General features: G+C 36.1%; 2 protein-coding genes across 3 annotated transcripts; both read right to left on the bottom strand.

The window, feature by feature from the left end:
• Nucleotides 1-377: 377 nt before the first annotated feature.
• LOC113498118 (toll-like receptor 7) lies at nucleotides 378-5,969 on the bottom strand. The gene is made up of 2 exons (XM_026878054.1): nucleotides 5,722-5,969; nucleotides 378-4,443 (listed from the first exon to the last, which is right to left on the bottom strand). The coding sequence occupies exon 2, from the start codon at nucleotides 4,439-4,441 to the stop codon at nucleotides 734-736; it is 3,708 nt and encodes a 1,235-aa protein (XP_026733855.1). The 5' UTR covers nucleotides 4,442-4,443; nucleotides 5,722-5,969; the 3' UTR covers nucleotides 378-733.
• A 6,340-nt stretch (nucleotides 5,970-12,309) lies between these two features.
• Nucleotides 12,310-24,962, bottom strand: LOC113498372 (UDP-N-acetylglucosamine--peptide N-acetylglucosaminyltransferase 110 kDa subunit). Of its 2 annotated transcripts, XM_026878390.1 has the most exons (10): nucleotides 24,601-24,962; nucleotides 23,587-23,797; nucleotides 21,689-21,872; nucleotides 19,203-19,271; nucleotides 17,334-17,530; nucleotides 15,516-17,157; nucleotides 15,092-15,383; nucleotides 14,643-14,823; nucleotides 14,425-14,529; nucleotides 12,310-14,343 (listed from the first exon to the last, which is right to left on the bottom strand). In XM_026878390.1, exons 1-10 carry the CDS (start codon nucleotides 24,749-24,751, stop codon nucleotides 14,184-14,186), a joined length of 3,192 nt encoding a protein of 1,063 aa, XP_026734191.1. In that variant the 5' UTR covers nucleotides 24,752-24,962; the 3' UTR covers nucleotides 12,310-14,183. The 2 variants fall into 2 exon arrangements, with proteins under 2 accessions (XP_026734191.1, XP_026734192.1); XM_026878391.1 differs by lacking the exons at nucleotides 19,203-19,271; nucleotides 21,689-21,872; nucleotides 23,587-23,797; nucleotides 24,601-24,962 and adding an exon at nucleotides 18,009-18,115.
• Nucleotides 24,963-25,168: the final 206 nt, after the last annotated feature.

Raw genomic sequence — 25,168 nt, 5'->3', positions numbered from 1 at the left:
GAATACACAACTTTCATTTTAACTATGTCGTTTGATGCTTAACAGACGCAGCCATCGTTTATACATCCGCGTTCACTTCGCACACCGCCATACAGAAAATTGAGAAAAACTTTTAATGGAAATGAGCATTTCAAAGCGAATGCAAGCAAGTGGGCTTATTATATAGCTGCCTATTGAAGGCATAGATGTCGGCCATGTTTGCCTCTCATTTTTATTCTGTTTACATGGACCAGCTGCTCCATTTCTGGCCCCGGTCGTAAAAACTGAATTGGAAACAGAATAAAACATGTATTTTTAATGTCAGTACTCGCGTTTTACAACATCTTCATATAATGGCAACCTTAAGGAAACGAAGGAGTACATTAAAATCATCGAGCTCGTTTATAAATTTCTTTAATTACATATCTATACAAACATCAGCCAATTGAATTACAACTACACAATAATTTACAGTCTTTCCGATTAATACTTAAAAACATTTTATTTTATTTAAAAATTATAATAAATACGAAGAAGCAAACCTTTTCAAATGCGAAAATTTGGTATCGTTATTGTACAAAAGTTACACATATGCTATTAAAGATACTCGTAGATTATAAAGTTCTATAAATATTTACAACTTGGGACGATTTTCGTCTATAACAAAACAAGTTCTTTAGCGTTCGCCTAAGGCTAATTCTAAGACCTACAGATCAATATTCAGGAGATCGTTGGAGTTAGTGTCTGAGGTCCTTCATACCAGGTACGTTTGTACAGTGTGCTGGAACACCACGGACTGGGGCTGGTTGTGCCGGCCTTGGAAGTCGGTGGACGAGTAGTCCGAGTCTATCGTGGAGTAGATGTGCTCGGACAGCGGCCGGTCGCACGGCGAGCGCTCCGCTGAGTTGGCAGACTTGCCGCACAGCGTCTGGCAAGTACTGTTCAGCACAGACGCGTCCATAGTATAAGTGTTGGAATTTCTTCCATAATTAAGTCTTTTTAATTTCTGTCCATGTCGCTTAGATGAAGGCATGGCATAGCGTAACCTCTCCCAGAACCGTTTCTCTTTCCACGTTATCTCCAAACCCGTTTTGAAATATGACTTCAACTCCGGATCTCGTGGGATGAGCCCGACGCTCACTATTATTAATTTATGTGGATTCTTCCGAAGCGCTTTCTGTAAAGCTTGTCGGAACTCTATCTGTGACCACTCGGTCGAGATAAAGTTCTTTGTTAAAACTACTATGATACGCCTCGACGCCTCGGTGGCCTCGACCACCAAGTCGGGGAACTGAGCGTAAGTCGCCTCGAACTGCGGAACGTCTCGGTAGTGTAGGCAGAGATGGTATGACGGATAACCGGTCTCTAGTTCACGAGCGAGCGATTCCACAACGAACTCCTCGTCTTTAGGGCTATAACAAATATATGCGTCGTAAAGCTTATCAGCATCCTTAAAAGCGCCCGCTAGGGGGGAGAGCTTAATTCCGCAATTCGAATACAACCACATTCTACAAGCGTATCTAAATGTGAATACTAAAGCTAATATTAATAAAATAAGCATGAACCCAGTCAAAGCCGAGGCCAGTAATGGCAAGTTGTGAGAGACGAAGAACGCGCTTATCATCGAGGAATCGCTTATTTCACTGCAAACTGACACATTTAAATTCAATGGCTTCTTTGCTGGGTTCATGTTCTCATTCACACACCATAGGTTTGGAATATCAACAATTTTCTCAACATTTTGCGATACATAAGTCAAAAAGCCTTGCAAATATTTACAATCACAGGACCAGTTGTTACTGCCAATGTATAATGTTTGTAACTTTTTGTTGTTGTCTAAATGCCACAGACCATACTTCACGAGTCTGTTTCCGTCCAGCCGCAAAACTTCTAGAGCTCCCAAAAGAGAAAAAGTTTCATTTGAAATGTACTCAATTAAATTACTTTGAAGATACAGTTCTTTTAAGTTGCTTAGCTTTGAGAACTCGAGACCCCGTAATTGTTTCAGTTTGTTGTTGTCTAAGTGTAGTATTCTTAGATCCCTGAGTCGACTGAACGTATTGTTGTGTATGTTTATAATATTACTTGCGTTTAGATATACAACGACAGCTTTGCTCATTGAATCGAAAACAGACTCGTTAAGTTCACTATAAACATTGCCATCCAGATAAATGTGAGTTGCATCTAACGGAAAATTGTGAGGAATCGCCTTCAATTGTTTGACTGAGCAATCGACAACGCTCGTACTCTTTGATGAATCGTGATAACATGAACAATTAATTGGGCACAATGTCTTGCAGTTACAGTTATTGAAATCGCAACAATGACAACCATCCGGACAATAACTGTCGTATTTACACAAAAAGTCTTTTATGTGGAGGGAACTGACCGGGAGATATTTCACACCGCGTACGTAGGATTCCTTGCAGATTACATTCTCCAAGTCCATCACGCGCGGGTACTCCCGGCTCGTAATGGAATTGATGAGCAAAAGCCATTTCATTGTGCAATCGCAACGAAAGGGATTACCGCTAATGTAAAACTCGGGCAGCACGCGTTCGTCAGCCACTCTCGAAACACGCAAACTATTTATGTCCAAACTTTCAATCTCATTGGCATACATATCAACGCGAGTTAAATTTCTCTTTTCAAGGAATGTGTCTGAATCTATACTCGTAAGAAAATTATTATTTATAAACAATAGCTCCACACTATTCGGTATAGACATCGGCGACAGAGTAACTAAACGATTATGACTGGCGTCTAATGTTTTCACGTGTAGCTCGTTTTGTATTTTGTAGTAATTTCCAAGAATTTCTATAAAATTATTGTGTATGTCCAACCATTTCAAGCTGCCAGGAATAAACGCGTAGTCAAACCAGACTAAATGATTCTCGGATAAATTAAGCCATAACAGTTTAGTCAGAGCCACAAACACGCCGTTAATGTCAGAAATGAAGTTGCCATCCAATCGAACGGCTTCCAATTGGGTATTCTTTTGAAAGGTTTCTGTTTCGATCGACTGTATTTTGTTTTTCGCCAAATTGAGTACTTGCAGGCTCGGCAGGCCCCAGAACATACCCGCGGTAAGGTTTCCAATTTGATTGTCGATTAAACGTAACCCGGTCAGTTGCGATAGGTTTTGGAATGAGTTGTTTGCTATCTCAATTAATAAGTTTTCGCCTAAGTCTAGCGATTTCAAGAACGGTAATTGCATTATGGCTTCTGGTACTTTCGTCATTTTATTAGAACTCAGATCTAATTCCTTCAAATCGGAACAGTTTTTAAATGCGTTCTCACTGATATAAGACAGTAAGTTATTATTTAAATTTAATTTATTCAATATGAACAATCCATTAAATATTTGGTCTTCAATAGCTTGTAATTTATTCTGACCTAAATTCAGTGTGTGAAGATTAAAAAGCGGTGAGAACGCATTGTCCTCTATGAACCCTATGGAGTTATTGTACAGATTCAAAATTTGTAAAAAAAACAAGTCTTTGAACATGTTGCGTGTGATCCGTGCGACAGCATTATGCGACAGGTCAAGCACGATTAATCTTATTAGACCACCAAACGTTTCATCTTCTATGTGGTCGCTCCTCAATTTATTCACCGAAAGATCTAAAACGAGCAATTGTTCCAACCGATTAAATATTCTCTTAGGCAAAGTTTCCAGTTCATTATTTTGTATATAAATTTCCCGAATTTCCCTAGTGTTATAAAATAATCCTTCTGGTAAATAACTAATAGCATTATCCGAAAGGTTCACAACTTTTAACGACAGTAAGTCACTAAAAACTTCGCCGGGCAACTCATTAATTTTATTATTTTGGAGAAATAACTGTGTCAACCGGCGTAAATGTAAAATTTCCGAGTCAGCTGGCAGCGACATGATGTCGTTATAACTTAAATCTATAGTCTGCAATGTGGACCCGCATTTATGACCGAAACCCAGTTCATCGACAAACTTGATTTTGTTGTGCGTTAAATTAAGTGAAATTATATTTTCCAACGCACAGAACAGGTCCGATGGTATCTTTCTTATGTTGTTGTACGGCAGGTCTAACGTATGCAGTTCCCTCAGGCCGTTGAATGCTCCGAGAGACAGCTCCAATTCTTTGTTGTTGCTCCATGCGTTGTTCATAGTACGAATTTTCAAAGTTTTCAAGCCTCGCAGGCCCTCGAACACGTTGCCGGGCAGGCGCAGCACTTTGCAGTTATCTATGGTTATCTCCGCCAAACCTTGCATTCTGCCGAAGTGGTGGTCCCGCAGCGTGCTCTCGAGCAGCAGCGGGCTGCAGCGGATCGCGAGCCGCTCCGCGCCGTCCGAGTGCATCGAACCGGCTACGTCCCTGTCGGACGACAGCGTCCGTACGTTGCACTCCACCAAACCATTCTCACCGGACACACGGAAACAAACATCTGCATCGTCAGGCGCTTCCGTAAGCGCCGCGCCCATCACTAAACAAAAGAATATCGCGTTAATTATCATTTTAAACGGCACTGTGTCCATATCATTTTCGTCACTTGTCAGAATAGAGTTTTGATGAATGAAAGTTGAGTTCGTAAGTCGCGCACTGTCATGTTCAGCTGTTGGTTACGCGTGTACTGTACGGAAACGTTTCGATAACGACGATTATGAGCGGTGTAGTAAATAGAGCAGTGTGAGTGCGGCGGAGCATGGCAACGCAAGCACGCGATCCCCCCGCGGTGGCGAGGCCGCGACTGCCGCGTACAATGAAATGCCATGAATGCGCGCCGACTTGGATGGAGGGAACAAACCGCACCAGCGATTCTATTGCCGCATAATAAGTAACCCTCGTAGTTTTGACTTTTATAATAACGGAAACCGTTACGTGACTTTGCTTAGATTAATTTTATCCATGAATAATAATTTTTGAAACATTTTAATAGAATAAAAAAAATGTTATCTAATGCATTTCATTAAACTTCTAACAACTAAGTAAGTTTAATAAGGACGCCTAACTACATAATTAAATATCAATTTTATAATTTTAGTATGTTAATGTCACAACGTTTGAGCTAAAAAGGAGGAATGTACCTATCTTTTTGCAAACATTGTAACAAATTGTTTTATTAACGGTATTTATCATCTTGAATATCAATCGATAAGACCATTATCCCGAGGGGGGTAAACAGATGTGCATAGCAACTGTAGAGTAACAGTTCAATGACACCTGGCACATTTCCAAACACTGGATAACTAATGACAATATCCTGGCAGAAAAATAAATTAAGCTGAAGCCTAGAAAATGTTCCTAGGACACAATTACACACTTTGGTCTAGTAACATAATAACATAACATAATAGATGATAGTAATACGATGTAACATCAAGATGTCCAAAAAATTATGACATGGGTAATTATAGCGGAACAGGGCCCCAATTCGATGAATGTCTGGCAATTGGATTAAATTGGCACTACTCGTATTTTCCTAAGCATTTTGCGATCGCAATAATTGGTACGGTGGTGAACACTCACCGTCGATACAAATATTTTTAAATAAAAAATGGTTCGACTCATCATTATAATAAAGCATTAATTTACATGTAAATCATACACCGATATCAACGATTAAAATCTGAAGTAAGTACTTTCTCGTTCCAACGAATTTTGGAGGGCAAAAGGAACGAGTTCGCTCTAAAAAAAAAACATGAATTTTATGATCTATGTCTTCAATCTTAGTATGTTCTATCTGCGTTAAAGCTCTAATTACCAAGTGGTAAGACCGTTGAACTGGCAAGTACGGGGCCTCGATCCAGGTTTCACTTCACGATGCTTTCTACCACATAACATTTCAGGACTAGTAAGTACTTTACATATGACTTTAAAAAAGTGACACTGGCGCTGGAATCGAACTTGCACCTTGTGCATACAACAGACTGCATTACGACTAACGTCCTGAAATTAATTAGGAAAAGACAAAAAAACTGCATGCAACCCACAAACCTAAGCATATAAAATTCTTCATTCTAACAGTAATTACCTATCTACATATATAGTTATTGACTTTAGGTTAAAAAAAAACTTCTATCTAACCGCAAGTTACCGCTATTAGTGTTTAGGTGACCGCACTAAACTCACTCTGCGCGACGTGACTCGGGTTCGATCTTTGCGCGGAACAAGCATTTGTGTGATCTACAAATTTAAATACTTTTTGAAAAACCCCCGTGACTTAAGGCTTAAATTTCTTAGTGCAAGAGCTAGTATAAAAAAAATATACAAAAACTTGAATTTATTATGATATTCACTTGGTAGACTGCGGACTCGGTACTTGGGTACAATTGTCAGGTCAAGTGTCGTCGAGCTTGTTCATTAAGTCATTCTAAGAAGTTGGTTATTTTTAAAATATCCGGGAAAAACTTCTGTTCGCCGATTCTTTTATGAGATACAATGCCTAATTACCCACCATTACAAGTGAAATATGGCGTGACGTAACGACTGTTTTATACACCGTGATTTTTAGTCGTCTTACAAAAGCAGCCCAGTTCATGTATCCAATGATAAAAAAATAGGTATTTATGAGATTTGAATAAATTTAAAATGCAATTTTATTTTGAATTATATTAAATACTAGCTGTTGCCCGCGACTTCGTCTGCGTGGTTAGAAGATATAAGTTATGACTTTTTCTTCGCTCCTATTGGTCGCAGCGTGATGATACACATATAGCCTAAAACCTCCCTCGATTAATGGTATATTCAACACAAAAATATTTTTTCAATTTGAACCAGTAGTTTCTGAGATTAGCGCTTTCAAACAAACAATCAAACAAACAATTAGTATATACATAGTACATACATAGTATATACATAGTAATTAGTATATATATAGTACAATTAGTATATAGATGCCAACGATATCTTCGCTACGTTTCATCGATTTTTAATTTCTCGCGCGGAGATTTTAATATTACGATAACTCATTACCTATTAACATTTTTGGCGTAGTGTAAAAGGCAATTTTGTTCTATATTACATGCATAATATATCTAACTTATTTATTTGGATACGGATTAATACTGTATTGTTAAAAAGAGGTTCGTAAGTAACCAATAATTTTACTGTAAGAAAACACATAAAAATGGTTATTGTGGGTTATCCTTGGAAGATAGACATATACCACCGCGGACTTTTTTGTAGATCTATTAAAGAGGTACAAACTTGCCATACATTGTTTTGTTGTAACTCAAAAGGTTTTGGCAGCGTTCTCGATGAAAGCTCTCGAATGGCTTAATTTTTTCCGACATGTTTAACTAATATCGCTGTAATATCGTCAGTTTACACAAAACCTAAACTTATTATACACTAAAACCTTCCTCAAGAATTGCTCTATCTATCGTTGAAAACCGCATAAAAATCCGTTCAGCACTTTTCTAGTTTATCGCGAACAGACAGACAGACAGACGCGGCGGGGGACTTTGTTTTATAATATGTATATATATAAGGATAGCTGTTGCCCGCGACTTCGTCTGCGTGGTTAGAAGATATAAGTTATGACTTTTTCTTCGCTCCTATTGGTCGCAGCGTGATGATATACATAAAGCCTAAAACCTCCCTCGATTAATGGTATATTCAACACAAAAATATTTTTTCAATTTGAACCCGTAGTTTCTGAGATTAGCGCTTTCAAACAAACAATCAAACAAACAATTAGTATATACATAGTACATACATAGTATATACATAGTAATTAGTATATATATAGTACAATTAGTATATTATAGATGCCAACGATATCTTCGCTACGTTTCATCGATTTTTAATTTCTCGCGCGGAGATTTTAATATTACGATAACTATAACCTATTAACATTTTTGGCGTAGTGTAAAAGGCAATTTTGTTCTATATTACATGCATAATATATCTAACTTATTTATTTGGATAAGGATAAGGATTAATACTGTATTGTTAAAAAGAGGTTCGTAAGTAACCAATAATTTTACTGTATTAAGAAAACACATAAAAATGGTTATTGTGGGTTATCCTTGGAAGATAGACATATACCACCGCGGACTTTTTTGTAGATCTATTAAAGAGGTACAAACTTGCCATACATTGTTTTGTTGTAACTCAAAAGGTTTTGGCAGCGTTCTCGATGAAAGCTCTCGAATGGCTTAATTTTTTCCGACATGTTTAACTAATATCGCTGTAATATCGTCAGTTTACACAAAACCTAAACTTATTATACACTAAAACCTTCCTCAAGAATTGCTCTATCAATCGTTGAAAACCGCATAAAAATCCGTTCAGTACTTTTCTAGTTTATCGCGAACAGACAGACAGACAGACGCGGCGAGGGACTTTGTTTTATAATATGTAAGGATAAGGAAGGATAGCTGTTGCACACGACTTCGTCTGCGTGGTTAGAAGATATAAGTTATGACTTTTTCTTCGCTCCTATTGGTCGCAGCGTGATGATATACATATAGCCTTAAACCTCCCTCGATTAATGGTATATTCAACACAAAAATATTTTTTCAATTTGAACCCGTAGTTTCTGAGATTAGCGCTTTCAAACAAACAATTAGTATATACATAGTACATACATAGTATATACATAGTAATTAGTATATATATAGTACAATTAGTATATAGATGCCAACGATATCTTCGTTACGTTTCATCGATTTTTAATTTCTCGCGCGGAGATTTTAATATTACGATAACTCATTACCTATTTACGTTTTTGGCGTAGTGTAAAAGGCAATTTGTTCTATATTACATGCATAATATATCTAACTTATTTATTTGGATAAGGATTACTACTGTATTGTTAAAAAGAGGTTCGTAAGTAACCAATAATTTTACTGTATTAAGAAAACACATAAAAATGGTTATTGTGGGTTATCCTTGGAAGATAGACATATACCACCGCGGACTTTTTTGTAGATCTATTAAAGAGGTACAAACTTGCCATACATTGTTTTGTTGTAACTCGAAAGGTTTTGGCAGCGTTCTCGATGAAAGCTCTCGAATGGCTTAATTTTTTCCGACATGTTTAACTAATATCGCTGTAATATCGTCAGTTTACACAAAACCTAAACTTATTATACACTAAAACCTTCCTCAAGAATTGCTCTATCAATCGTTGAAAACCGCATAAAAATCCGTTCAGTACTTTTCTAGTTTATCGCGAACAGACAGACAGACAGACGCGGCGAGGGACTTTGTTTTATAATATGTAAGGATAAGGATAAGGATAAGGATAGCTGTTGCCCGCGACTTCGTCTGCGTGGTTAGAAGATATAAGTTATGACTTTTTCTTCGCTCCTATTGGTCGCAGCGTGATGATATACATAAAGCCTAAAACCTCCCTCGATTAATGGTATATTCAACACAAAAATATTTTTTCAATTTGAACCAGTAGTTTCTGAGATTAGCGCTTTCAAACAAACAATTAGTATATACATAGTACATACATAGTATATACATAGTAATTAGTATATATATAGTACAATTAGTATATAGATGCCAACGATATCTTCGCTACGTTTCATCGATTTTTAATTTCTCGCGCGGAGATTTTAATATTACGATAACTCATTACCTATTTACGTTTTTGGCGTAGTGTAAAAGGCAATTTGTTCTATATTACATGCATAATATATCTAACTTATTTATTTGGATAAGGATTAATACTGTATTGTTAAAAAGAGGTTCGTAAGTAACCAATAATTTTACTGTATTAAGAAAACACATAAAAATGGTTATTGTGGGTTATCCTTGGAAGATAGACATATACCACCGCGGACTTTTTTGTAGATCTATTAAAGAGGTACAAACTTGCCATACATTGTTTTGTTGTAACTCGAAAGGTTTTGGCAGCGTTCTCGATGAAAGCTCTCGAATGGCTTAATTTTTTCTGACATGTTTAACTAATATCGCTGTAATATCGTCAGTTTACACAAAACCTAAACTTATTATACACTAAAACCTTCCTCAAGAATTGCTCTATCAATCGTTGAAAACCGCATAAAAATCCGTTCAGTACTTTTCTAGTTTATCGCGAACAGACAGACAGACAGACGCGGCGAGGGACTTTGTTTTATAATATGTAAGGATTAGTATATAGATGCCAACGATATCTTCGTTACGTTTCATCGATTTTTAATTTCTCGCGCGGAGATTTTAATATTACGATAACTCATTACCTATTTACGTTTTTGGCGTAGTGTAAAAGGCAATTTGTTCTATATTACATGCATAATATATCTAACTTATTTATTTGGATAAGGATTACTACTGTATTGTTAAAAAGAGGTTCGTAAGTAACCAATAATTTTACTGTATTAAGAAAACACATAAAAATGGTTATTGTGGGTTATCCTTGGAAGATAGACATATACCACCGCGGACTTTTTTGTAGATCTATTAAAGAGGTACAAACTTGCCATACATTGTTTTGTTGTAACTCGAAAGGTTTTGGCAGCGTTCTCGATGAAAGCTCTCGAATGGCTTAATTTTTTCCGACATGTTTAACTAATATCGCTGTAATATCGTCAGTTTACACAAAACCTAAACTTATTATACACTAAAACCTTCCTCAAGAATTGCTCTATCAATCGTTGAAAACCGCATAAAAATCCGTTCAGTACTTTTCTAGTTTATCGCGAACAGACAGACAGACAGACGCGGCGAGGGACTTAGTTTTATAATATGTAAGGATTATGATGCAATTCGTAGTTTTTTAGAAACAGCTCTGTTGCGAGCGCGGTCCGAGCCTTGTGACATTATCATTTTTAAGAGTACATTTCAGATTTATTTTATCTTATTTAATTTTTCTTCGTACTTATTATCTTTGTTGATGATAAAAAAATAATAATCGCGCCTATAGGTATTTTACGTCGGATACATGAACTGGGCTACTTTTGTAAGACGACTAAAAAATCACTGTGTACATAATAATAATATTAAAACCCTCTGACACCTGTGCCGTTATCACAATACTATTACTATTGCGTACTACTGTCCACATTCAATTGTTTTAATACAAAATTGTTTTTAAACTGTGTTACGGCCAAAATTATGTTACTCCAACTTGTCTCTCTGTCACACCCTATCTAAGACGGAAGGTAGTGCTATAAACGTCATCCACATTTCAGCAGATAACGGCTTTTATTGTTTTCTTGAAGCAGGGCAGGTAAGTTTTTCATATTGGTGCTCAAACGTCGGTCTAATTTGAAATACCGTCTGTGTCTCAAACAAGACCTGCCTGTTTAAGCAATAACATGCCCTGAGGAGTGCTAACTTCAGAAAATCTCGAATACAATTTTGACACTATTCGTATTCTATAATTGGAAATTTATTGTTTTGACAGTGAGTGTTCCGCCCCATATGAACTTACAAAAATGCTTAGGAGAATACAAATAATGCCAATTTAATTCAATTTCCATGAATTCATCGGCCATTGTAAATACCAGACCAGTTTGTAACACGTAAATACAGACAGAATATTTGTGAAAAACAAGACGCCCAATTAAGGTTGTAAGTTTTGGTGATGTTCTGTAAATCGCTAGAGTACGACTGTGTTCAAGCATTGAATAATCTTTTTCAGTATAAATTCTCCTTATTAATATTAATAATAAGCGCCTAAAGTTTTGAAACACCATTAGTGATGGGGCTGTAAGTTATTTGGTTATTTCATAGCGCTTACAGGCGCCTCTGAATTTTGCCTCACATAGGTACTTCTCTGGGATGGTTTTCGTACAATAGATTAAATAAAGGTTCAATATTCTCATAGGTTTCCAATCACGGTATCAGAGACAAAACTAAAAGGCGCTTGTGCCCGTGCTTTGCCTCTTTAAATATTTTGAGTCGGTAATTTTTTTAAATAATCACAATTTAAATCGTCTTTGAGGAACGCGTAACTAGTACAATTAATGCGCGTATTTAACGCAATATGTAGCAGACGTATAGACACAAATATGCCTGAACGAACGTCTCTGTGCAAGCAAAGCGTTAATCCTAAGCTTCCCTAATTCTCCTTAGACTTTTATATAGTCTTTTCCAACTCGCGCACATATAAAATTGGTAAAATTCATATAATAGATGTTATTCGTGCCCAAAGATGGCCTTTTACAAAAATTCTGAATAGCACATGCAAATTAAAAAAATACTACACTCAATAGCCGTAGGACTAGCCTAAAGATTCTCTTTTCAAGTCGAAATGTAGTCTAAATAATCGCAATAGAGCAAAGCCTGATTCAATGGGCTTAAAGAGGGATAATCCGGTTGTATATTCGGGTTTTTGACTTGATATGCAATCACAGCTTATTTGGGATTCAAAGAGAAAATAAAACAACAATTTATTTTCTTTTATTATATTATAGTCTAGACTTAATTTTATACTATTTACAACGAAAAGTTAGACTATGACAAAACAATTGGATAAGTCACATTTATAGCCATAACCATTTTACATAGTGACAGAATTCTTACATAATATAGTCAAGATGAACGCGAGAAGAAAACATTACAGCTCATTACTTAGCAAATAACTTCATGAGCAATAAATAAATAAATAGCTATTACAATATACTGAGTTAATACGATCCTCACCATAATGTTCTCTCCATTAACTTTTCCAATTACTTAGACATTAGTAATAAGTAATACAATTTCGAAGGCTAAAACACCTTAAGTAGAATGGAACTAACTCATATTGGAATAGTTATGACGTCATCAAAACTTGAGTACACAAGAACGTAAAAACAATAATTCAACACCAAATACATTTTATAAAACTCATAAGATACAAATTTCATAGTCACAATTCCAAAATTAATCACAAATGCTCTAAAACAACAAAACAAATAATATAAATACAAAAATAGAACTAAATCATAAAGCTTTCACAGCAAATCTGTCTAAATTATTACAATCGCTGGGTAAATGATGTCTAAAACTATATTCATCAAGCATAGCCATTTTATAATAGTATGTTGGTATCACAAATGATTACTTAGAATAACACGAGTCTCTTTACACTATAAACGAGTCGCCATCAGCTGGCAGTGACAATAACTATAATTGGACTAATTATCAACTGACTGCACTGTTATTGTTCCGGAAATTCAGTCTTACGTATCCTCCGGTCTCGATACAAACTGTAACATGTCGTTTTGTATACGCAGAGACGTAATTGTTCTTTTCTTTACAGTACAGTTTCAATTACATTTTAAAATTATTCATAACTTTGGCAAACGCAGTACATACAAACACAGCATCAATTTATTTATCTTGTTAAAATGCTTTTATTACGTAAACTTCCCTATCAAGCGTAGTGTGTATGATAGCGTTTTGTCATAACATTTTTTTCCCATATAATAATAGATTTTAAACTCCAAGAACAATGTTGACAATATTAATTTACAAGTTGTAACGGTGTCTAGCAACTGTTAGGCTACAATTCTGATTAAAAGTACTGCAAACTATCTAAGATGTTAATAACATTAATCGTGAATAACACTTGTATGTATGCAAAATATTTCTGCAAAACAACTATTCAACCATAAATCTAATTATTGCAGTTAACTGTAACAGCTATCAAGGCCACGTTTATAGCTACTTGTATACATAATATTATTGCTTAAAAAATATAGAAATCTGTTACTCTTACATAGTTCAGCACGAACTTAATATTCAATTCGTAACATTACAGCTAGAAAACTTTAGCGCTACTACTGATAAGGAAGATATCGAGAAATATGGAAATTGGGGAGCATTCCTATCCTGTCGTCCTATATCAGAGCCCATTGTAACAGTAACTTATACAGTAACTTATACGTCGTTCCGGCCACGGAGACCAATACTCCACTTTTAATAATCACCTTAAGACATCGTCGTATCAAATCCGCACAGGACACTTATAGATAACAACTTGCTACCAACCAAATTATATTACATACAGAATTTGATCGGTCATCTAGCGATCGACAATGCAGATCAATGTCAATAAAGTACAATCAATAGAGTACGTAAACATTGATCGCTTTTATCGACACCGGCTGACAAACGAAACTAAACAGAGCTTCGAGCTCTTACAAATAATATCACACGCAGTCCTCATTCTGCTTTATATGACACTACGTTATCGACTTTCACTTACGAGTTCACTGTCACTTAGCACCATCGGCGTTTCTTAGTCAAGTCATTGTCTCCGCCGGGGTGTGACCAAGTCTATTTGTCGACAGCCTGTATGTGGTCGGGGCGGTCACCTCGGGCGTACCTCTGCCACATTTTGTTATACAACATTTCTAGGCCCGTAGCGTACGCCTTGCAGTCGAACAGTGGACTATCTGTGCGTGCCGTCCATACCTTAGCGCGGATACCTTTTAAACTGTAAATAAAATTCAGATACGTTAATGATCATTCTTTACACTAGTAACTCTTCAAATGATCTGTTATTGCTTATACTTACTATTCCCTATCAGTTCCTAGTCTTACAGCTATGTCTTGGTATTCTTGTCTCGTTCTCGCAATCAACTCAGGACAACCAAGTGTGTTCAATTGAGATGCTGCCACTCTGTAACAATACGACACAAGAACGTGAAATCCCAATCCAACAACAACAACATCCAAGAAAAAGATGCTGTGAATTGCTTTTTGTATTTAATACAAATTGATATTTTTTGTTACCTTGAAGCCAACGTTTCTCCAGGAAGCGTGACGACCGGCGTCCCCGTCCATAAGATGTCCATGCTCGTTGTGTGACCGTTACACAGCGGCGTGTCCAAGCACACATCCGCCAACTGACCGCGACGAACGTGTTCCTCTTTGGCAGCCACGTTCGAGAAGATTATACGACCGGGAGGAAGACCTGAGATCAGTTGTAAAACAATAACATAGAGGAAGTGACGCAACCGAAAATAGTACTGAATATGCGGCTTGATTTCGAAATTCACTTTCATTTTTTTGATAACGCCTCTGTAAGATAAAAGTCCTGGTCTAATAGCGTGAGGATTATTGATTTGGTATTCTTATCTGTTTTATTTGCATATTACTTAAATACAATATTATGTTTGCTTCTTACTCATTAATTATCAACTAGTGATAAATATCTGTGACGTAGTTCCGTTGAATCTTACCTAATTGTTGAGCCGTCGCTTGCAGATTCGGCTCTCCAACAGCCGGGAACCGCAACAACCACAACACACTGTTCGGCACGTGCTTCAGTATGTACACCCACATGTGTAACGTGAGCGGGTCAATCTTGTACAGCTGGTTGAAGTTGCAGTATACTACTGCGTCATCGGGAAGTCCGTATTGTTGCCGGGTCGTGATGACTATAGACTGAGGCACTTCCTCGCCTGTAGCCGCTTTGTTGTTCGTCTGTGTTGTTGCCAAGCCGTTTTGTAGAATTACTCCGTTAACTGATGTCTGTAAAGAAAATAGATGCCATTCATTGGAATTCGTACTCTTTTTTTTCTATAGCAGTAAAATAAATTCATTTCGATTGCAGAAATTCTGATTTAATAATGACAAAGTTAAAACCAAGATCAAATAAATTACCTGTACTTGTCCTGATGCTATCATTGTCTCAATTGGTGTCGTAGTCGGTAGTTCCGCCACTTTAAGGGATATTTCGACGGGTCTTGCAGCTCTTACGATTTCTTTAATCTCCTTAATGTCAGTATTTTCAACAAGAGGTGATAGGTCAGTTGCATTTATAACTGCCACATTATCCGCAACACTACCCAAGTTATTGTGAGACTTAACTTTGTCGCTAAGAATGAGTCGCTCTTGCAAATGCGGAAACATTTGTTTGTGATCGCCCACAAAGTATGTATGCGGCATGTAAGCCAATTTCTCGCTATATTGACTAGCCAATTCCACGGGTGATGTAACTGCGTCCGTCACTAAATAATCCATATAGCTAGCGCCGCTGGTTCCCGGATATCCCAGCCACATGACTTGCACAGGGGCCGGGCGCAACGCAAATATCTCATTCCTCGCCCCTTTAGTGTAACCGTTCATATTGACGAGAATGTGAATTCCGTCAGCATATATTTTATCAGCAGCTTTTCCGTTACACTGCATCTGAGATAAATCAGTGAAGTGTTCTGCTTCTCGAGCGATTTTGGATCGGAATGTTGTACCATCATCGGGACTGAGGGCATAGCAGAATATTTCCACTTTAGTACGATCATGCAGACCGGGCACTGACTGCATTAAATGCGAAGTGGGGTGGTTACCGAAGTCGCTGCTTACATAACCGATACGCAGACGTCCTTGTAACTCTCTAGGGAAATTAAATGGCAATTTGTGTAGAACCTGAACTTTTTCCAGACACAAGTTAGCATGTCGTGCAGCAATAGCCTTCCTGTAGTCATGTGTTAGTGGATATAACATGGAATGATGAGGATGAACTGATGGGAGTCTGTTTTTGTCGAGTTGTTCAGCCACAATGCTTACTAATTTCTTCATGCGCGCCTCATAATCAGTCCAATCGCATACAATTTGTAGACAATGTGCCAAATTGCAATACGCATCGGGGAAATCTGGTTTCAATTTCAACGCTGTTCTATATGACTGAATAGCTTCGGGAATATTTCCAGAATCTTTATGAATGCTAGCAAGGTTGCTGTGAGCGTCAGCAAATGCAGGATTAATTTGAATAGCACGAGTGTAGCATTGCAGGGCACCGGCTACGTCCTGCATCTCTTTAAGCGTGTTACCCATGTTACTGTACGCATCAGCGAAGGTTGGCTGAATTCGTATGGCCTCTTTATAATGCATGAGGGCTTCAGTAAGCTTGCCTTGTTGTTGCAGTACAGACGCCAAGTTACTATGAGCCGCTGCGAATTCGGGGAAAACTTCCAAAGCTTTCAGATACAAACGAGTTGCTTCCTCGATGTACCCTTGTTCGCGCTTTATGTTTGCCAAGTTGTTCAGGGAGTCGGCGTGTGAAGGGCAGAGCCGTAATGCTGTGTTGTAACATTCTTCGGCGTCGACAACTTGTCCTTTCTCTTTTAGGGCATTCGCCAGATTACAATATGCGTCTGGGAAGTTCGGTTGCAATTCAATAGCACGCCTGTAAGTGTCGACTGCCAAGTCAATCAATCCTTGTTCATAGTACACGCACGCCAAATTCCCGTGGACTACGGCATTATTTGGCGACAAATTCAACGCGCGGAGATACGCCGCCACAGCCCTGTAGAACGAGGAAAATTATATTTTCAATACTTATTTTAAAAGTGGATATTCAGACGGCTTTTTTTAAATAAATGTTATGGACATTATTGATGGCACTCTTGTTGTATATTGTAGAGATAAAATTACAATAAAAGTGCCAGCTTAAGTTCCCTAAACTACTTATTGATAACTTACCGGTCAAAAATTCTTGCTTCCTTGAGAACATTTCCCAAATTAATGTAGGCGTCCAAGAAATTGGGGTCTAGTGCAACGGCCTTTTCAAAGTGATGGATGGCTAACCAGATTTCACTCTGAGCGTTAAACACGCATCCCAAATTACTCCATGCCACAGCAAAGTCTGGCCTCGTTTCAATTGCCTTCAAGTAACAAGCCTACACACACGGAAAAAACACATGTTAATAATTATACAAGAAATATGTTTTCATGTAATGATGTTCTGAAATGTATGTTACGCCAATGTCAGAGCTTACACCATAGCGTCGAGTAGTGCTGGGTGATCGACGTGTATTCCAAAAGCGTCAGATCACCTAACATTAATCGCGTACAAAATAAAACAATTACGCAAACAGCGCCCTAGAGAAACGATACTACGCCGATTGCCACACGCATCAGTAGGAAATGCAAACGAAAACCAGTGCAATCCAAGTGCAAAAACACAACGATATCTTGTAAAAGAATAAAATGATGTACCGACATAAGTCATGAAACAATCGAACGAGCCACAAGTGAAACGCTTCCACTTCCTAGCCGATGAGAGAAGATGGTCACGACAATGGATAAGTCAAAGAGCACGAGTAAATCCGATTTTCCTGTTCTTACTTTATTTCTTGCAAACCTTTTCCACTTTACCTGCAGCAGGCATGGTGTCATCGCGGCGGGATAGCGAGTGTCGTACGAACCATAACCCGGCTAGATACAGCAGCGGTCACACCTACACTTGCCTTACCAGACAATACCTTGTGAAAATATAATAGAAAATTAGTTGATTTTGAGTCAATTTGTTTTACCCGATCGGCTTCTTAAACAAATTTCATTGCAAATCAATTATTTATGATTCGAGGATCATTGTCCAACTCACGCTGTCATCGAGCAGAGTATTGCGACAGGCATGATGTAGATGACGAAATCATATAATACAAATAAACACTACGTCATGTCGCTAAATGAAATAAACACTACTGTCTCCTCTGATCCTCCATTGTAATAGTCAGATATCACTACAAGCACAGGATTAACGTATACTAGATACAATCGAAGCCAACAGGATTCAATGCTTTCACATTAATTGAATATTTCAATGCGAATTAGTTTACTCTCCTTGACTGTTCGATACTCCACGCAGCATTGTTTAACATGCAACACCATTGTTAGTTAGCACATACATCAATTGCAAATAAACGTTTCATAAAACTAATGTTGCGTGGAGAATTGAAATTTGAACGCATAAACGCTGCCACAAAATATTAAGCTACTGTGGTTCCCTCGAAACGATTTGTCAAATTTTATATAATGTGTACTTTATTGTGTACTTGATTTGTATTCAATGTGAGACCCACGTGTACAGTATGCTTTAATAAAAATGTTTGTATGAAACATGCTACGCAAAATGTCCTTCGGCTCGGTGAATGTCAACTGATCAAAATTTATCAAACGCAATTTTATTATAAGATAACGATACACTTAAGATATTTAATATTTTGTGACTGTATCATAACGTGCTGCAAGATTGGAACCGAAGTTTGAAAACAAACAGTTCGGTGTCCCATCCTGTTCAAAGAGTGGTAATGGTTACGACAACTGTATTTATGCCAGTGCTGTTTATTTGAATGCAAAGTAAATGTATTAATATAATATCAGATTGTCGTAACCATTAGGAGGAATACTTGGACGCAAGTTGCAAATTATTTGGATGTAGATACGCAAGAGCTGTGTACGCTTACAGAGCCAGAGAGTACGCTAATTTTGTACAGTACAAAGGAAACTTTCAGAGAATCCTGTTAACTTCGGAGCAAACCAGAAAGTAGAGGAGGAAATTGTATTTACCTTTGCCTCATCCAGACGGCCGAGAGCTTTGAGCAAATTGCCTAAGTCACTCCTGACGCAGTAAAGGTCCTGTAAAAATATAATGTTATTCAGAACGATACATAAGTAGTCAAACATTTTAGGGTATCTGATCAAATTTTGTTTAATTCTCAATGTGGCTATCCTTTCGCCTATACATATTTAACTAACTCTTGTTCTGCAATACTTTCGTACTCAAATGAAAATCGATAATCATTTTTAATCAAGGTTAACCTTTGTGCAATTATAAAAGTATCGATTTTCCATTAATTCACTTATGTATTAATGCGAATGGCATTCTAGTGTGGTTTGTTAGGAACCGCGTATTATTTGTCGCCATAGATACTTAAAAAATGCGACATCGAAGTGCTAAATGCTACTAAAATATGAGACAGACATTTTCTGCAATTTGACCTTCTAGCAAGACACATAGACATGTTATTTACGGATGTATTTGATATCAACCAAGAAAATACGAGCTATAATAAAAACAGTCATCATGATGGATTATTTCTACCGGCCGCTCATTATGTGTTATTAACGTTTAACAATTGAATTTAATTAGCTGGTCACAAATTACGTGATACAAGAAAATGTTAATTTATGTAAAGAAAAATAAACCCCGTTGTCGTTGTCAACGGCATTTTCGGATTGTTGATGTAAAGTTTCGAGTCACAGACCATTCTAGAATAAAAACATTAAAATCAAAACAGATAATTAATGATTTTTGTTAAATTATCGTATATTGATCAACTAGCTTATTTATTGCAGGGTAAACATGTCTCACATGTCTCATTGATTGAGGTTTCATAACCATGTTTTCCTTTAGTGTTTACCGGTAGTAGTCGCTATACACCATTACATAACCACTAGCAAACTAAAAATAAACTATTTTCTAATACATAAGGTCATCTTTCAAGATTGTTATAAGACAAACATTTAAAACGAATGATCGTAAGGAAAATAACTTGGAATATTACCGCTCCGTATGCTTGCTATGACAAAGGTAACAATAGGTTATTACTGAGTACAAGGATATTAATCTATTAATAGGTTAATAAAGACTCTCGGAAGTTCCATTGGTCTTTCTAAAGACAAAAAGTTTATTTAAGCCGACATGCACTCACCGCTTTACGTAACCTAAGTTTAAGTGATACGCTCATTGTTTTACTAACTTAGAAATTGTCTTTTGCAACACTAGGGTGGGAAGAAATTGTGGTCAAAGGATTTTATACCATGCTCTGCAGACATAAGGCATAAATTTCGATGTTTATTATTTCTAAAACAATTGCATGGCTATTTTTGGTGAACTAGGATTTGTTAATCAAGGTCGTAAATTAATGACTTTAAATTGAAATGACACAACGGCTGGATGACAGTAGTAAACAGAGTTGAAAAGTAGTAATAGAAAGTAAAATAAAAAAAACCTCAATGTCCTGACCCTTTTAATAAATTAATCTTGAATGTATAATAAATTAATAGATATAATTTAAATTGCTGTAAGGCTTAACAATGAATGTACATTTTACTAATTTTAATCATAATCTGTATCGGAAGATTTAATTCAGTGTTCATGGAAATATACCCGCGTACACAGCAAATGTGTTGAAACTGTAATATTATTGTCGGCGTAACGTAATTATGTGTAGACAAAATAGGAAATGTTCGGTACTTGAACCTAGTATCTAATCACGATTCAGTGGTATTGAATATATTGATACCATTTATTTGTGTGTATGATTTTAATTAAACAATAGACAAAATCACTCCCTTATCATCATTCGATACTTTTTATAAAATACTGCATCGTAGTACTCAAAATTGTGCAACCTTTTACGTCATTGCGCCCACAAATAGGTACGATTTGTTACGTCATATAGTCACTAGCCGTACTATGTAACTAAGTGTATAAAGGCGCAGTACAAATGAACAAATCAGAAATAATCGAGAATTATTAAATGCAAATTACAACGAAATAATGTCGTACAGCACGTACTAAGCCGGTTTTATAATGAGTACACAATACTTTAATTCGTCTTAGTTAGTTCGCCTACAAGGCTACAAATGACAAGTTGTAGATAAATGTGACTAATAACAAGTTTATAAGCGTCTTATCAGCGTTTTAATTATACAACTTTTTATGCTGTAATGCAAAACAAAAAGATAATTTTGGGGATCGTACAATTTAGTCGCTTCACAAATCAGGCGATATTTTTTATCATGTCGACAAATACGGTTAATACAACTGTTTACATATTATTGTATACAATCTTATGCTTCTTGGCCTTTTTATTGAAACTAGATTCCACGAAAATATAATCGTGTTCTTTGTTAGTATTATGGGCAACATAAGAATAGTCATCGTGTCAGCAGTCAAAAATACTAACGTGAAAACAGGAAAACTATAAAAACCACGTACTACATACAAAACTAATTAAATATTAATTAATTAGCTAATCTTAACTCACCGGATTATATTGTAGGGCGGTGACGTAAGCTTGGACCGCCTGTTCCATGTCACCAGCGGCCACCAATGCCGCCGCGAGGTTGATGTAGCCATCGATGAAGTCCGGCTTTAGTCTGACAGCGTGCCTGTAGTTCTCCAACGCCTCTTGAAGTTGTCCACGTTCTTTGTATACGTTACCTAAATTGCTGTTGAAAAAAGTCGCCTTTGTATACTGTGTTCCATTTTACTTTGAAGTAAAAAAAATAAAAGTAATTAAGTGAATTTATGACGTTCTAATCACAGGATTTGAAAGCAATGTTATTTTTAACTGTCTTTCGAATAACGGTTCGGCTCGTCATTTAGTGCCTTTAAAATAATGTCTTATGGTAGATTTAATTCCCGAGGCATTCTCTAACTGCCAAAATAAGATGGTAAAGTGGAAACAATAAGGAGATTTATTTAAAGTATAGATGGCTAAAAATACAAATTACCATCAATCTTCTAGTAAATATTGTCACCAGACTTTGTGTTATCAATTACGTATTTATAAGTGTAGATAAAACTTGTTAACATGTTTATTATAAGGAGTTGAATTCAGGAAGTGTTTTTGCCAATAAAATTGGTTTAAAAAATTGAACCCAAAGAATTATTGTTTAAAATTTATATTGATCTGTTTTTGTTAAAGAAAGAGAATCATGAATTAAAACATCAAGGATTCATCTTGCATTTAGTGCATAAATGCAGTTTTAATTTATAATAAGGCCAAACATCTTTACCAGCTACAAAACGGCCTAATTTTTAATAGGTTGCTGGTGCCAAAACACTGTCAGCAACACAACAAATTATTTTACTGAGTACATTTCATTAAACAAAAATAGCCTTTGATAAAGGTTCAGACTAAAAATAAGTTAGTCAACAACATTGATGAGTAAACAAATATTTGAAAGTATATCTTTTGTTAGCACTGAGACCAAAAAAATACTATGGTCCTTTGTTTTTAAAATTGCAAAAATGATTTATTCTATCAAAGGGAGAATTGTATTTTATAACTATAAGTCTGTTTTCCAAGTGGAAAGCAATCAATAGCAATGCTTAACATATCAATGTTATGTCTAACACTTTTATTACACTTCCTGTTTGACTAGTAATTGAGTACCTTTACATATTGGCTTACTGTTTAGAATGAAACTGTGTACTGTAGGAACTGTAGGAAATTTTTAATACTATGTCCTAGGAAATGGAGTGGAAGTTCAATGCCCAATGAAAATGTATTGTGAGGTTTCAGAACAAAATAATTGATTATGGGATAAATATTTATTTTCTATACTAATATTATAAAGTGTTAAGATTTGATTGTTTGTCTGTATAAAATATAAGATAACATCAAAGTAAGGAACTTCTTATTAAATTCATCATCAAGAACATGTTACATTAATTGCTCTTTGAATTGACTACATATATTGTCTCTAATGTCATTGAGAATTCTCCAGTCTGGAATTTGAGCTATTTCTTTTGTGTTAAAGATAATAGTGCAGCATTGTTTTAGAAAACAGGAGCAGCAAGTTTATAAACATGACATTCATACTCCAAGGTTAAACAATTATAAAAGGGATATACTATTGCCATAACAAGTATAGTTGTGATATGAATGTGAATAGTAATATTTTGACATTCTATATGATAAAGTTAATCTTTATAAATCCAAATATAATAAACATATGTGTGATCTATATCTCTACCGTGACAAATCCTTTGGAAATGTACCAAACATGATAAGTGAGTCCATGATGAAAATGACTTGAACAATCTACTAACTAGCTTTGATCAGAAATAAAGTTCAAATCATGAAAGTTTTCAACCATCTGAGGTACATTAAAAATATGTATAATTTAACTGATATTTTTAAATGGTATTGCATACCTGTAAGCTTCAGCGAGCAGTGGATTTTGTTTGATAGCTAGTGTGGAGAAGTGGGCAGACTTATCCAATCTCCGACATTGGAAGTGAATGGAAGATAAAAGTAGAAGTACACCAGTGTTGGTGCCATCTTGTCTCCATAACTGCATGCAGTGTAACTCCGCACTCTCATAATCACCAGCCTGATACTCGCGATGGGCTAGTTCCAGAAGTCCTGTTAAAAATGAAATAAAGTTACATTGCAGCTTATAAAAAAAAATATTTTTGGCCAGTTCATAAAAAGTGACAATGTTAGAATGTGTTGTTAAGGAAAAAAACAAAGGCTAAATTGCAGGTAACAGACACACAGTAAAAATTAATGTAAAAGAGGACATTTTAATTAATAATAAGGAGAATACAGAGTGTTAGTGAGGAAAGGCCTTGAAAAGTTTCAAGGATGTATAGAAGTTCGTTTTTTTGTTATTTAAACCAAATTAAAACTTTTTGATTTGACTTGTACAATCATTTAACTTGGTAATATATGAATTAAAAATCTGGTGTAAAATCATGGAAATAACCGTGAACAAGTAATTACAGGTACATTCATACAATGGTCTTAAACTGCCACATATTCACACATATTTTTTATACACATTCTCAATTTATTGTAATAGCAGTTATTCATTGTTTTAATCCGTGTTTAGTTAGTCCTTCACTAAATCATTACGACTCTTATCACAAGAAAAGTTGTTTGTTGAAGCCTTACAAAATTATGAAACTCAAAAAGAAATCATAACCTAACATTAGAAATGATCACATGAAAGCTCCAAAACAAAAATAAAATGGAGTAAATACCAAACGTGTTCGCTTCGTACTAGTGATTATGCAAATAGATAAGTCAGGACACTAGACTAGTCACTTTTGAAACAATGCTACAACAAAGCGAAAAGCTTTAATTGACACTTCTAAGGAAATTTCCCAAGAGCACGGAAAGTTTCAGTTAACGTGAAATTTACAAATGGCACACGTAATACATACCAACTGATGAAATCTGCTGTATGTCGGACATTTTCAGTATCACCGCATTTGCTGGAACTCCGACACCAACGATTTGCTGCGACTGTGGCTGAGTTGTGACAGATTGTGGCACGGCCACCACATTCGCTTGTGACTGCATTTTGGTTATCATCGTTCAAACCTTATACAAATCTTCGAACAACACACAATAACACAGGAATCCATATAAATTGAGCGCTTTTATTTTCTATGAGCCATGAGGAACTATGAATGAAAGCACTGTAACGCCACTCACAAGCTACAATCCGCAATCCGCACAGGGGACACACGACGCGACGGATAACGGAAACAACCTTTTTAACAATGAATCCTAATACTTTTAATGGATATTACATTGACTGTAAAATTTGATATTCAATTGTGATCTTTACGTAATGGTGACAATGTGTATTATAGATTGACGGTTTTTGGTGGATCTGCACAACGACGCTTTGCAATTTTGTTATTTGTCTATGGTAATTGAGTTGTATTAAGCTACTTATTGTTTTGTTTAAATACAATTAAAATGAAAAATATCCTTAACATGTAT

This window comes from Trichoplusia ni, chromosome 10, assembly GCF_003590095.1.
Source record: "Trichoplusia ni isolate ovarian cell line Hi5 chromosome 10, tn1, whole genome shotgun sequence".
NCBI classification, from domain to species: domain Eukaryota; kingdom Metazoa; phylum Arthropoda; class Insecta; order Lepidoptera; family Noctuidae; genus Trichoplusia; species Trichoplusia ni.
Note: the sequence above shows the minus strand (reverse complement) of the source record. Positions and strands in the feature narration are given on the sequence as shown.

Coding starts and splice junctions, on each gene's coding strand:
- LOC113498118 (XM_026878054.1), bottom strand. CDS start 4,441: ATGGGCGCGGCGCTTACGGAAGCGCCTGACGATGCAGATGTTTGTTTC.
- LOC113498372 (XM_026878390.1), bottom strand. CDS start 24,751: ATGATAACCAAAATGCAGTCACAAGCGAATGTGGTGGCCGTGCCACAA. Junction 23,798..24,600: donor ACAGCAGATTTCATCAGTTG/GTATGTATTACG, acceptor CATTTTTAACAG/GACTTCTGGAACTAGCCCAT. Junction 19,272..21,688: donor CCGCCCTACAATATAATCCG/GTGAGTTAAGAT, acceptor ATATTTTTACAG/GACCTTTACTGCGTCAGGAG.